Source organism: Centroberyx affinis, unplaced genomic scaffold (assembly GCF_046629955.1).
Source record: "Centroberyx affinis isolate AG114_WGS23_722 - 3 ecotype Tasmania unplaced genomic scaffold, CSIRO-AGI_Caff_v1 ptg000286l_1, whole genome shotgun sequence".
Lineage (NCBI taxonomy): Eukaryota > Metazoa > Chordata > Actinopteri > Beryciformes > Berycidae > Centroberyx > Centroberyx affinis.
This window is the reverse complement of record NW_027278965.1, coordinates 19,002-33,970: the sequence shown is the minus strand read 5'-3', so window position 1 is coordinate 33,970 and position 14,969 is coordinate 19,002. Positions and strand designations below refer to the sequence as shown.

The window sequence follows — 14,969 nt, the reverse complement described above, 5'->3', positions numbered from 1 at the left end:
TACTGCACCTAACGGGGATGCTGCTGCTCCATGTGTTTTTCAGCTTTGAAACCATTGAAACTCAACCTCCCTACTGATATGGGTGAATTATGAACAGGGATAAGAGTTGTGGAGTGCTTTAATATATCTACCGGTCTGTGCTGAACAAGTGCTGCTTAGATTTTAGTCTCTTAACTGTGCTGAACACAGGCAGGTTTGTAAGTCGTGGCAATCACATGACATAAGATATAAGTTATACTAAAAATAATGTAATTTGATGTTTTTGAGACACAGGATTCACAGCAGTCATTATAGCTTTTTTTTTGTGTTGGGAGGATGTTTGCATGCAGAGAGGACGAACATATGCGGTTGACAGCTAAAGTTGGACTATCAGGCTGTGTCCCGGGCCGGGTGCCTGCATGTTGTCATAGCCTACAGTTCTACTAATGACGAAGCTAAAGCTTCTGTCAGACCCAGTTTTCATCATTGTTCCTAAGCCTTGTTACTAAGTGCTCCGCTGAAACGGAGACAAACACTGACAAATATGTGCATTATCTTTGGATTATCCTCACTCCGTGCACGAATCTGACACACACTCCATCCTCACACACACACATACACACACACACACACACACACACACTGGCCAAGGATGAGATAGGCAAAGATTAATTTCATTTTTCCATTGTTTGTGTTGACTTCATTATGGGCCAATTTGTCCTCAAATCCATTTGAACTCAGCAGGATTCGCTGCCGAACACAAAGCGCAGTTCGGCGGTTTTGCTGGTTATTAAGCACCATGTAATTACACCCGTAAATTTCCAGAATCCCCTGGTAAAACATATATTATTATTTGCTGACACGACTTTTGGTGAAACCACAAGCTCCACGAGAGTCGTATGCCTCATGAAGAAAATATGAGGGCATGTCAGACTGCTTAATATGAGCTGCACCCCCCCACCCCCCCTCCCCCACCACACACACACACACACACACACACACACACACACACACACCAGACAAAATCTCAATAGTAAATTTGATGACCACATCTGCTGATATTCTTTACATATGATACATTCTTCAAAACATGGTGTGCTACTGGCACTGCCGCTCAGCAGAGCTTTTCTTCCCTGAGCCGTCCTGAGAAGCGATTGGACGCCGAGGGAGCCAATAGGCAGCGGAGGAGCAGGTTATTTGAACTCTCCTCACAGCAGCACAGCTAAACCAGACAACATTCTCTTATTTTGCACACATAATTCTCTCATTGAGGAACTGCGAGACTGGCATCATCTGTCCGGTCAGTCACTGAGGCTTGGAGACTTTTGACTTTTGCAAGGAGAACTTTATTCCCCCCCCTCAAGCTCTTTTGAAATCCTCTTTTATCAAGTATATGACAGAAAGGATGGGAACGTACTGCATCTGTTTACATCTGGACGTCTGCTGATGCACCTGTTGATTGGGAAAAATCTGAGAATGAACAAAGTAGCTGTGATGAAGTCTGATACTCTCCTTCATTTGGAGGACAACAGGAGAGCGGAGGAGAGGAGCAGACTGGACTGTGTGGAGATAACTCAAACCAGTATAACAGATGGGCAGAGCGCAGACATGCTGCAGTGCCAGGAGGCGACTGAAAGCAGCTCTCCTATCAAGTACAGAAGATATGGGTACGCCCCCTTTGTCTGATGTTGGAAATATGTGGCAGTTGTTTTGATGCCATGATTGCCACTGAAATAAGTTGTCATATTTTGCATTACTGTTAAACCTTTGTATTTTTGCAGTTATACCTAAAGATTTGAAATCATATAAAATAATAACTAACATGTTTTAACCTCACATTATGACATGTTATAGAAATGTTACAGCTCTGCATTTGCATGTAGCAATACAGACAGTTGAATAGCTTGATTTTGATTTCAGATTTTTGCATTTGCACGTAACAAAAATTGGTATAAAGGGGGAAAGACTGGTATAGTTAATGTGCAGGAGAGGTCAAAAGGCATAAACCAAGGAATTAAAACAATAATAGGATATTGCTAATAACTAATGTTTTGGCTATTAATCAAGTGGATTTGATGCTGTAAACCAGTTTTTAAATGGCAAGAACAATTTTTACCACAACAAATCAATTGCATGCTGCCTCTATCTATTCATACAATGTGCAGACACCAAAATCCCTGATACTACAGAAAGCTGTTAGACAGAAATGATCCAGCACACGTTTGATATCACTTGTATCAATGCCAAACAATCACGGCAACAAGAGGCCCTCACAGAGAGGACTGTGGGTGGACCCGGTTAACGGCAGATGCCTTGTGACTCCTCCAGGTCTCGTCTGGGTGGGGTCAAAGTTCGCCACAAGCGGCAGGTGCTGCAGGACATGGCCCGGCCACTGAAGCACTGGCTGTACAAACACCGGGACAACCCCTACCCCACCAAGACCGAGAAGGTCCTGCTGGCCCTGGGCTCGCACATGACACTGGTGCAGGTGAGGTGAGCTCGTGTGGGAGAGTGATGGAGGGATGGAAGCGAACGCTCGGCTGGCCGGTCCGTACCTGGAAGCATGCGTCCCTAGTGAATTCTATGGCCGCCCGTCCTAAAAGCAGTGGTGTGTGTGTGCAGGTCTCCAACTGGTTCGCCAACGCCCGGCGGAGGCTGAAGAACACGGTGAGGCAGCCGGACCTGAGCTGGGCCCTGAGGATCAAACTCTACAATAAATACATCCAGGGCAACGCCGAGAGGCTGAGCGTGTGCAGTGATGACACCAACTCAGACGGTGAGGGCCACATCATGCATTATTTTATCGCTCTAGTAGATAGCATAGTTTTATAGCATCATATGTGAATCACCTGAAATGGTTTATGTTTGTATTTAGCCATGTTTGCTCCCTCTTAGTCACCGCATTTGTTGTTGTTGTTGTACATTGTTGCAGATGAGGAGTGTCCCTTAGAGACTCCCATCAGTCAGTCAGACTTCGGCAGGTCGTCTTCCCATAAGGCCGCGCTGCAGAACCAGGGCGGAGTCCTCGCCACGGCCGACTCGGCCAACAGCGACGACAGCGCCTCGCCGCCGTCCAAGTACAAGAGCAGCTTACTGAACCGCTACCTGAACGACACGCTGCGGCACATGATGGCGGCGACGTCGGACGGCGTGGCCGCGCCCCACAAGAGGAGGAGCCACTCGGAGTCATTCAGCTCCAACGACTGCGACGAGGACGCCGTCTCTCCCGCCTCCTCCTCCGAGACGGAGAACAACTTTGTCTACCACATGGGTGAGAGATGGCGGGTTTTTTTCTCTTTCTGTCCGGGATCATGATGGTTCCCTTGATTGATTTCCCAGAGACAGGAGGTTTATGTGGTTCTCCTTTAAAATCACATTATCACACGTTAAAGCAATAGCCTGAAAGTTGATTCCATTTTTTGATTTTTTTTTCTTTTAGTGGCAGATGGTAGTCTGTGCCATTAAATATCATGCCATACAATATTTTGCCATAAAATATTAAATGCCATAACAGTATCAAAAGTAGGTGTGCAAAAAAAAAAGATTCATACTGGCACAACTTTTTTAGAATGAAACTGCAATGAAAAAAAGCCTATCATATTTTTACTAATAATAATGATGAAAAACAAAGCTGTATAATTTTTTGTCATTTTGAACTTATTTAGTTATTTTAACAAAATATTTCAATATTTAATAGTCAGGGAATATTAGGTGTACCTGGAAACAGGAAAAATAATTAGTAATACAGTGCATATTAATAATGTATATAAAAATGTATACCTACACTCGGTAATGTACAACATCATATCATGCCAACAATCATCATACATAATATCACAAAGCCATTAAATATAATGCATAGTCAGGGGGCAAGCTGAGAGGAGATAGCACCCCCTGTTAGCTGAAATTATTAAAAACATCTTCCTTGTTAACTACAGATTTATGCTTAATGTGAGGGAAAATGACACTTTAACTACCCAGAATCCCCTTTGTTCAATTTGAACATACCGCTGTGTGCAGTAAAAGGAGAACAGAACGCACAGCAACTTCCACATGGCTCCTCTGTGGTCCCTGACATTCATAAATCTCTGGCATTCCACTGACAGTCAGAAGCTTACCAAGATTCAATTATAAAGTTACTGCAGAGTTGGACTGGAGTTTTGACACCTGGGTGCCCTTTCAGACCTATAGGGAACACGGCAGCTTAAGTTACGTTGACAAGCCTCAAATCCGCTAAGGTACGGGAGCCAAAGCCTTTACAAACATTACTAATAAGACTCATGCAGACGCTGAAATCCCTCATTTTAAAAATTGGATAGGGCTGGAGCTGGCTGCCGCTGCGCACCGCAAATATGATTTCCATATACTAGAATGTGCCATTTGTTCCGCTTCAGCCTCTCGCCATGGTGGAAATGTCCAGTCTGTCTCAAGGACAATTACAGAATGTCTGAGACTTTATTCTTCCCAGGGTGAGAAGTGGGCGCCTCTGCCAAATAGTAGAAGTGGAGTAGCCTGTCAGTAAAGCAGTGAGGAGTGCTGTTAGAGCCACTGTCACAGCTGTCACTGACATCCACTGTGAGACGAGGCAGAGCAAGGCTGCTAATAACCGCTTTGCTTTCCCCCGCCATGCTGGAGGCTGCAGGTGTGCCTCATTGGGTCATGTGTGCTTTGGAGCTGCGCTACTCCCAAGTGTCACTTCCCTCTTGAAAATAAATCAGCTTCTTCATTCGATTAGAGTTGTGAGAGCAAGTGACTGCACTTCCACTGAATAACACGGCTCATAAGTTAGAAGTTAACCCTCAAAATTAAGTTAATTTTTGCTATTTTGCAACTTTAGTGAAGGCTCAGTTAAAACAAAAAGAACAAGTGGTGATAATTCATAATCTGTACAGACTAACTCATTTAAAGCAATACAGAACCAATTAAATGGTCCTACCTTCTAAAATACATTCCCTTGTTTTTACAGCTAGAAAAATATGATTCAAATGGTAAACAATGGTTCTATGAACAAACCAATGCCAATGCAAGACTTTCTCAAGTACTTCACTGTTTTATAAATATGCCTTTACAAAATTATATTTCTTTTGGGGCATTCTGTGGAGTTTCTTGGTGTCAACACACACTGAAATGTTTGCGCAACATTTTAATGCGTCCCCACTGGTCACATTATGGGTGTTTGTAACCCAGTATGGTTCCTCTGCGGAGGTGAAGTGGAAAGTCAAGCTGCCAGATCCATGACAAGCACTAACACCATTAACACGTCTGTACTCGGCCCGGGAGAGGGCTAAAGCAGTCACTAAAGCTGAAGAGCCGGACTAATCAGTGGTGCCACTATGGAGCGTCTTGCGAGGACGCTTACACCCTGTCAGTCTGAATCCCACTGGCAGTAAAAGCCCACTGGAGAAGCGCACATGCTCGTACAGTACATGTTAGCCACTACGCACCGGACAGGAATGCGAATGTGACAGCGAAGTATGTCGAGACCATAAGATGTGGTCCTCGCATCGGGTCCAGGATTTCCCTTGAAAAGGGCTGGAGACCCATAATGTGACTGGAATCGTGTTTTATTGGAGAGTTGAGCGAAGAAAAACCTATCTTGACACGTACCTCGCTGGGTTTTTCCGCCCGGCCTTGTTTCGAATGAAAACATACATGCTGAGCGGAGAAGTCTCCCGCTTTCAAATGCCCTAGATGCGTAAAGGGGGCTTGTCCGCGTGGAGGAAATGGGTCGGGTCCAGGATTTTTTCTCAATATACAGTTGTTTTCCAGTGCGGATTGCGATGACGCACCCTGGTGAGGGTGACTAAAAGTCATCCCCGCCGGGACATGAGGGAATGTGAACACACAGCAGGACAACCGAGGCTTTAATGAACTCTTATAGAGGCTATTGCAATGTGGGAAGGTGACATGAGACAGGATTTATGATAGTAATAGAAAGCTAAATCCCACAAAAGGACAAGATTCCTCCTTATTTCTAAAATAGGGAAGGTTAGAGGTAAGTTCTGATATGAGGTTATGACTGCACAGCTCAGTATAGCGCATTATCAAAGAAGCAGGAGCAGCTTCATTAAGCCATCGAAGATTTTGCTGCAGTTTGAGACTTGCCAGAGGTAAAACAAATGGATTTTTTTTCCCCCCGGTAATAAATACACCAGAGGAAGTACTTTCTTGGCTAATCATGCTACGGCTAAAGAGAAGAAATGCTCGGGGACGATCGGTAGCAAAAAGCGAAAACGGGGCCAAATGATTTACTATCAACGTGTAGTTGCTCTTGGCCCGGGCCCGGCCAGAGAAATCAGAGACGGGGATGTTTCAGGCCGTTAGCACTGGAAGGCAGCGTTTTGCGCGCTGCAGATCTTGGCCTCTAATTTTCCCTCTCTATTGCTCCCTGAAGGAAAATAGCTCTTGACCAGCCTCAATCTGCTCGGCCGAGAAAAATAGACAGAGGCAATATTCCAAAATCGAAATGGAAAATATGTTCTACACATTATGCACACTGTCGCATAAACGTTCATAAAATAACATAAAGCAAGAGACCGCGAACACACACTGTGCAATCAATATAAATTACTCATAACTCCTATTTTTCCTGCTCCTAGTTCTATTCTAGGAGTTGGAAGTTATTTTCAACAACAAGCATTGTGAGAGGAAGAGATTAGCTGGGGACTGATAAGATTAGCAGTGACAGCCATATTCCTCTTTCTGCGGATCCAGTGGGATTCTCTAACTGTAGCGTTCATTCACATGGCTATGGTGCATGGGACTCAAGATGGAGAGGTGGAGAGGGAGGCTTGGTGGAGGAATGACATGCAGTAGGCTATAACTAACTTTATGGGTGCTAGCGGCGCTCTGGAGATCTGAACACACGGCGTCTGCCTTCATGACACGACGCAGATATCGTATTTTTCCGTCCCAGAAAGCACAAGAGGAACATATAAGTGCATTTGTTTTGGCTTGAGCAGCTAAGCGCGGCCAGACCGGAGCACTTCGCTGAGTTAAGCCTCTCTGGCAGCGTGAAACACACCCAGAGAGACATACATACAGGCACACACACACACACACACACACACATTGACAAACACATACTGTGTATGCGTGCAGATGTACACACACCCTTGCATGCACAGACACACATGCGAACACCCACACATGCAAACACACACACACTTATGGCCACACCCATGCATGCATACATGCCATCACATTCCCACACACACACATATCTGCACGCACACATGCAAGCAAGCACATGCACACACACACACACACACACACACACTGTTGGCACAAACTGAAAAGCAAAACATTCATACATTCATACTATCTCTCACTAACACAATGCAGGTATTGAATGTAATGTAAATGTTCTGTTATGCCTGTAAATGTTATTTCAGCACCAACAAGCCACCTGATGATTCATGTTATTCATGGCAAACTGAGTGTTTTTCTCCTCTCTTGCAGACACAGTGGACTATGCCTCAACTAAATGTGACAAGTAAGTGCAATTATTTATTGCTCCATCTGCAATCAAATCAGCTGTTTGCACTTCTCAACTCCCATCAGCTTGAAAAGTAATACTACATATAGTCTCTCTTGGCGGTTGTCCTTGAAATTGAAACGGCATCCTTCGTTAATCCATAGTTACACTGCCTCACTGAGGAGAGAGCTAAGCAAATGGACAATTTCTGCTGTGGATTTCCCAGATTGTACTTCAGATCGATTCTATCCAGGTTTATTTGGTTCATGGTCTGATCCGCAGTGACCAGCAGCAGGACAGAGGCCAGCAGAGAAGAGACGACCAAGGCTGGAGGGAGATCCACGCCGCCGTGGCTCTGACCAACCTGGCCCAGGGGCAGAGCTGCGCCAGAGGGCCCGCCGGCACGACGAGGACCACCATCGTAGGCAAGCTCTGCGCCGCGGGGCAGAGCTGCGCCACGGGACCCGCCCTCACCAGCCGCATCATCCAGAAGTCTTCGCACATCTCGGAGATCCAGACTGTCAAAGTGGCTCTAGCAAACAGTGTGTAGGCATTTAGTGTGGGCACATCGTGCCACACAGGTATGGGTGCTAAAGTAGCCAGTGCCTTGCAATATCTGTGATGCCTGTGAGACCTTTATTTTGTAAAAAAGAAATGACGTTTTCAATCATTTTTGTATTGTAAAATGGACAAAAATAACCTTCCACATTTGAATATTTTCTACTGTTGATGCTATGTTTGTAACTTCTTCCCATTGCCCTCTGTTGCAGTAAGTTATATTAACTTCCATGAGACTGGATTATCATCCAACGCTAAACTTTCACAGCAGCTATTTGAATAAACCCAATGTGAAACCTTTTGACCTGTGGGATTCTTTACATGCTCGCTGGATTGTGCATGCTCATTATGATTGCTGGATGTTATAGTATCCACTGGTTATGTTGGCAATTGTACGTCTAGCAGTTTCTTTTGATTCTTGCCATTTGCATTCTAAAGTAATGGGATTTAATGGGATGTCCACCCTGCTGAAGCGTCCTTGAGCAAGACACTGAATCCCTACCAGCTGTTCTGTAGCTGAACCCTTCTTTGAGGATCCATAACTTTTAGTTGAACATAAGCAACTTTTGATATCTGTTGAAATACATGTCAGTAAATCAGCAGAAGAATAAAAGTCCATGAAACATTATTGGCCAGATTGTACATTTTGAACACTTTGGACCTCTTGCAGACCCCTGATACAAAATGGAGTCTCTGGAAAAATCCCTGATGAAGTTAAAACGATATGTCATAATATGTCAACTTGATTGTGTAATGAAAAACTACCATCAATTCTCTTTATTGTGCTGCACACAGACCGCTGTGACCTCTGTGTCCCACAAAAATCATCGAGTAGCTCACAAACGCAGCCTGATTTCTGGCCCCCGGAGGAACAAAAGCTTGTTTTTGGACTTTCTAGTACAGTAAACATCAGGGCGATATGAGAGACGCACAATTTTCATCTGTTTTAGATGTTAAAACGTTACGTAAATGCCAAATGAGATCTCAGGAATTTTCTGACCTCAATGCGGGGTCACCTGCCAAAAATCTCTGATATAGGAAATATAGAGAACATGATAAGCCTCGGGGGAATGTCTGGTACTCTGCCTCTGTGCAGAGAGCTGTGGGGAGCATCCTGTTCCATCTGGGGACGTCCTGACACCGAACATAAGCTTATAATCACACACTGTCCTCTGGCGCAATTTTCTAAAACATGCTTACCAGGATTTTTCCACTCGGGTCCCTGTTTCTGCCTATTTTGTGACATTTTGTGCAAAGAATGTTTTCAGTTTTGCATGCAGAACAGGCTAGAGTCATCAGCGAGGTATTGTGGAAAGAGCGCCTCACGCCATCTCCACTGTCACCTGCTTTCGATTAGCAAGAACTCAATGGCAATTGTTGATTGGCAATAAAACACTATTTAGTCTGGAGTAAGGGTATCTTAAGATTATCATTTATTTCAGTTTGAAACAATACAAATGTCCATGTTATGAGACCATAACAGTTGCGAATGCCATTCAATGTTAAGGCAATTTTGATGTAATGTGATTCAAACAGATGCACGACAAAAAGCGACAGAAAAAAAAAGTATGGGAATAAATGGAGAAGAAATTTTTTTTTTTTTTGATAAAGACAATGGAATTCAAACAAACAGCAACCACGCAACAAACCCACAGTATATTGCAGGTGTAATGCTCCTCGATGGGGGGAGCGAAGGTCTTGACAATGACATTTCTGAAAAAGTGCCACACGGAATTCCCCATCACAATGTGTGAGAAATGTCTTCGGTATGTCATTGCATGGACCGCTACACCACACAGACAGCAAAATACAAAGGAAGGAATGAACAAACGCTTACAGGACCACCTGCCCACTTTGTCCCATCGAGTTGATAATTAATTGCTTTCTTGCCATAGCAGATAGGCAAAGGACACAGAGAGCTCCAGTGAGTAAAAAGGCATAATTTATTGCAAAAGCTCTCAGCACTGTAAACCTCACACTTGCGACTGGGAAAATTATGGTCGGGACATGCAGAGTCGAGACAAACAAGCTCGGTTGCAGGCAATGCTACAAGACAGCATTTTGCAAAGAAGCGCTGTACTGCATGGTTCCATGTAAGGAAGAGGAAAGACAGGGAATCCATCAATTTTAAAGCATCTATAGACTCAATACCATCAAATAAACAATAATTGGGTTAACAGTGAGGATAAACTGGTGTCAGTAACTGCGGTGGAGAAATGGAGTTTCATGAAGTGTTTTCTTTGGGAGCGTTCACAGTGTTGTATGGAGGCTATCACACACCCTACATCACCAGTCTCTTCCCTCTTCTCCCCCAGCTGTAGTGATGTGGCATGTACTTAATAAGGCCTGCAGATCTACGTGTCAAGTAGAACATTTAATACTTCAACTTACCAGAAAAACTTCGTATGTAGACAATTACAGCTCACAAAGCAAAAGCAGTAAACTAGCTTTTTTTTTTCCTGGAGGGAAAGGTTGAGAAGGCTGCCATCTTAATTATACTTAATCATTTCAGATCAAACTTGACAAGCCATGTACTGTGACCTACAAATTGGTGTATGTTATAGCCACTATATATTAACCTGATGCCTTAATGTACAACAGAATCAATGTTGCCCATACGATAAATTCAAAACAGACGTGTACTTACATCATATATACATGGCATGGTTAAGTTAATTTAAAACAACGTACTTCCTTTTTCCTTTGACGAGAGATTATTTTTACATGATCGTTTCGTTCATGTTTTGAACACAAAGTAATGAACCGTGACGCGTGACAGATGATGGTTGAATAGGAAGTGTGCAAACAGCAAAGTCCCTCCGACCGACCGAACTACTCCAACAATGAACTCTTCTAACACAGTACTCATCCGATCTCGCTCTCTCTCTCTCTCTCTCTCTCTCTCTCTCTTTCTTTGCTTCTCCGTTTCTGGTCCGTGGTCATTCTTATTGGGTTGGTGCATTTTCGTTCGGTCCAGTTTTAGGGTATGGAGCAGTACCCTCCGCAGGCCCTGCCGCCGCGCTGCTGCTGCTGCTCCCCCAGGCGGACCTTCTGACCCGGGTTGTCGCTCTCCCAAAGCCCCGGAGTCTGGAGGATCTTCTCCACCAGCTCCTCGAAGGCACACTGGACACCATCCTTGGTCTTAGCACTGGCCTCTGGACAAAGGAAACAGGAAGGTTATTTATATTCATTAGAGATCAGTAAAAAGACAGCAGAACTCAGTAAAGCACCATGTGGGTAGAGCACTTTCTGAAGTGTTACAAAGTGCACTCTAAAAAACTACAACTCAACTCTGAACATCTCATTTTTGGTGATTTTTTTTTGTCATAAGCCTTATGATAGAGATTTAAAAAATGGGCATGTGTTGACAAATATGACATAAAAGGTATGAAATGACTTCATCTAATAAGCAGGAGACATCCAGTGGAAACAAGACATCCACATAACGGATTAAAATCCATGACATCTTCGTGCCCAGCCCTTTTCAAAACCCCTTAATTTAGCCATTCTAAAATGGAAACTCTACAGAAATGTTAACCTAATTTCCCAGAGAGGGGCAGATTGGAGCTGGGAATCAGAAACACGTGCAGACATGGATTTGATAAATGAAAGACTGCTAGATTTTAATCATAATGCAGTTCTTCTGGAGTGGCTGCATCTTTCAGTGCGCTGACAGCGGAGATTCAAAAAATGCCAAAGCACTATAAACAAAGCAACAATCTCAAACTAAATGCACGACTTGCTAAGTGACGTCTCGACTTGTTCCAGCTACACAATTACAGCTCTCCGACTTTCAAGGTCAGTGCTATGCTGAAAATGAGGTTTAGCATTATGGTTCTATGAGATATTATTAGTTTAAATGACCAGGTTTGATATTACTGAGACAATAATACATACCAATAAAAAGCATAGAGTGTTTCCTTGCAAATTTCAGGCCCTCGTTTCTGTCCACTTCACGGTTGTCCTGAAAACAAAACAGATTATGTAAGTTCCTCCATTCCTACACCTGTATGTGGAATACACATTCTAAGGGAGAACGTGTATCAAGTGAAAACAATATTATGTTATGATGCCTACTGTGGGTGCTCTGAGTATTTAAGATTAGTAGTTTAAGATTAGTAAACGTGAGTGGGATTTCTATAGCCAAAGTTCACAATTAGTCCAGAATCAGTTAATCATCTGTGAGCCTTTACACTGCATAGCCTGAATATGAGTTAACAGCTATCGAAGATCTGTCTATAAAAGGAGATAGGCATATGGAGAAGTGAAATCTGTAACTTACATTTACAATGTAATCTTGTATATATCAAATTGGCAGAAGCTACACAGACTCACCATATCGATTTTGTTCCCGACCAGCATTTTAACAATGTCGTTGCGTGTAGTGTAGGTCTCCAGTTCATTCAGCCAGTTTTCCAGCCTTGTGAAAGTGTCCCGTTTTGTGACGTCATACACTGCCAAAAACACAGGGGAAGAGAGCATGAGGAAGAGGGAATATTTAATGTCTGTATGGTAATAACTTTCCTTTATCCATACAGATTCAATCAGGAAGCTGTAGGAAATAACACTGTGATTATTGATTTACAATTTTGGCATTTAGCCGATGCTCTCATCCAGAACGGCTTACAGTGACTGCACAATACAATAAGCTTCAACTGCTTGCTCACCAAAATTACAAGCAACCAATATCACTGTGACCCAGGAGGGATCATGTAAGAGAGAAGTGCTAGGAAAAGAGATCAAATAAGAATTGGAGAGAGAGAGAAGACATCTTTTGAGAGCGAGGAATGTGAGTAGAGGAGCAGGGGATATGATTCCTCGTTTAAACAACATCTTTTCAATCACAAATGAAAATCATATGGCTTTATAACACTGCATTAAGCACCACTGCTCACCAAGTATGACTCCCTGTGCACCGCGGTAGTAGCTGGGCGTCAGGGTGCGGAACCTTTCCTGTCCAGCTGTGTCCTGCATGAACAAAGACACAAACACTCACTATCAACACCAGCTACAGGCTGCATTTCATGACCAACATGAACACTTTGTGCCCCATGGAAGGAAGGCCTTTTCCCACTTCCTTCCAGTCTGGCTCTGCCTTTTCTGCTTACTAACTCACTATGTAATGTCGCCATCTTATGGACAAACCTCGTACTTCACCATGTTTTTCATGACAGCACAGATATACAGTAGATCACACCATAAGGACACATGACTTACCCATATGGCAAGCTTTGCACTGTTTCCATCTATAGCAACTGTCTTTACTTTGAAGTCCACACCTGCATTGATCGACCATGAGAAAGAGGAGGAGGGAGGGAGGGAGACAATTTAGCATAAAGAAAAGTTATCAGTTTCCAGAGTTGTGTGTGTGTGTGTGTGTGTGTGTGTGTGTGTGTGTGTGTGTAACCTATTGTCGCTGTCTGTTCTGGATCAAAAGTATCCTCTGTGAACCTCAGGAGGAGACTGTAGGGGAGAAAGAGAAAGATAAAGTGGAAATGAGAGGGACAGACAGTAGGGTGTCTGTACTAACAGCTCTATCTTTTCTTTTACTTTGTAACTTACAGGAGGATCACAGGATTACAATAGAAATGTGTTATTGATTAACCAACACATATGCCTTAGCTTATGAGCAAACAAATTACCAGTGAAATAACAACAGCTACTATGTAACGTTAACTAATAATGAAGTGAGCTAACATAACCTAATTTGTTTGGAAAAGCTGACAATAGTTGGCCTCAATTCGCAGAACAAGGGCAGCAGCAGTAACATGAGCTAGCAACAGCTGCTGAACTGTGTGAGGAATTACATAACAAGCAGAATGTCAACATTCACAACAGGCTAGCTAGCTTAGCTAGTTGCCGACAGCGACGAACCTGGACTTCCCGACTCCGCTTTCGCCGATTATCAACAATTTCAGAGTTGTCAGCACGTCTTCATCCATATTCCCGTGGGAGGTAGTTTACTTTTCACTTGGCGACGCTTTCTGCGACAAATTTCACTTGTTATGAGGACAGCAGACGGCTAGCGGCTCCAGGTAGCCTGCTGCTCATGCAAGTTCCGGTCAAACTGTAAAATGTGACGTCACTGCGGTTTGCAACCAATAAAAATGTATTTCATGTCAGTTCTATGTATCAAGTTTTACATCAAGGAGTCACTGTTGTATCGTGGGTAAATGATGATGCTTTCCAAGTTTGCAGGCTCAGATGTTTACCATGAAGTAGTGGAATCGTTGCCTGGTGTCCAGAAAAAGTGCAAAAGACTGCGAGTCACGGGGGTTGGACACCAGCAAGTGGAATTATGAGTGAATGTTATACATCCATTCAGTGCTAAAATAAACACCTTATTAAATTATGTATTTATTTGTTTATTTATCTATTTGTTTATTTATTTATTTATTTATTATAAAAAAAAGTATGCAGGGTAAATTCATGTCAATATCTTTCAGGTTTTCTATGAAAACTTTACTCTGCCAGGTTCAGAATAATGACCACTGCATCCCCCTTCACTCCTCTTGGGACATGCATGCTATGATTTCATTAAGATGTGTGATTGAGAGAATAAAGAAGTACATGTACACAAAACATGATAATGACTGACTGATCAGTCCCATCCCTGATATCAGAGGCACAGCTCTCCTCACCCTCAGTGGTGGGACAGCCAGGCCTAAAAACAGTCCCATAGGGGAACTGTGTTGTCTTAACCCACCAGCACAGTAAAATGAACATTGTACTGGTCAGGGACTTTAATTTGGAATTTTGTTATGTAATCATGTAACATAGGCTGGTGTTCATTTTCCATCATCACGTGTCTGTTAACCTAGCTTGTCCATCACTTTTTGAGTGTCTTATAGTGTGAGTGTCTTTACAGATATTTGAAATAAATGCACATTGTGCTTTTGCTAATAGTTGGCCAGTTTATTCTTCTTAAGCAGATGTGGAGTGGCTAGAGGGATGT

At 43.2% G+C, this 14,969-nt stretch overlaps 2 protein-coding genes across 3 annotated transcripts; one reads left to right on the top strand and one right to left on the bottom strand.

Moving 5' to 3' along the window:
• The first annotated feature begins 1,473 nt into the window (after positions 1-1,473).
• Positions 1,474-8,006, top strand: LOC139640263 (homeobox protein Mohawk-like). The gene is made up of 6 exons (XM_071514449.1): positions 1,474-1,646; positions 2,308-2,467; positions 2,602-2,755; positions 2,912-3,250; positions 7,441-7,474; positions 7,739-8,006. The coding sequence occupies exons 1-6, from the start codon at positions 1,474-1,476 to the stop codon at positions 8,004-8,006; spliced, it is 1,128 nt and encodes a 375-aa protein (XP_071370550.1).
• A 1,428-nt stretch (positions 8,007-9,434) lies between these two features.
• Positions 9,435-14,015, bottom strand: LOC139640217 (ras-related protein Rab-18-like). Of its 2 annotated transcripts, XM_071514398.1 has the most exons (7): positions 13,889-14,015; positions 13,422-13,477; positions 13,232-13,293; positions 12,910-12,982; positions 12,350-12,468; positions 11,912-11,978; positions 9,435-11,169 (listed from the first exon to the last, which is right to left on the bottom strand). In XM_071514398.1, exons 1-7 carry the CDS (start codon positions 13,954-13,956, stop codon positions 10,994-10,996), a joined length of 621 nt encoding a protein of 206 aa, XP_071370499.1. In that variant the 5' UTR covers positions 13,957-14,015; the 3' UTR covers positions 9,435-10,993. The 2 variants fall into 2 exon arrangements, with proteins under 2 accessions (XP_071370499.1, XP_071370506.1); XM_071514405.1 differs by lacking the exons at positions 12,350-12,468; positions 12,910-12,982.
• Positions 14,016-14,969: the final 954 nt, after the last annotated feature.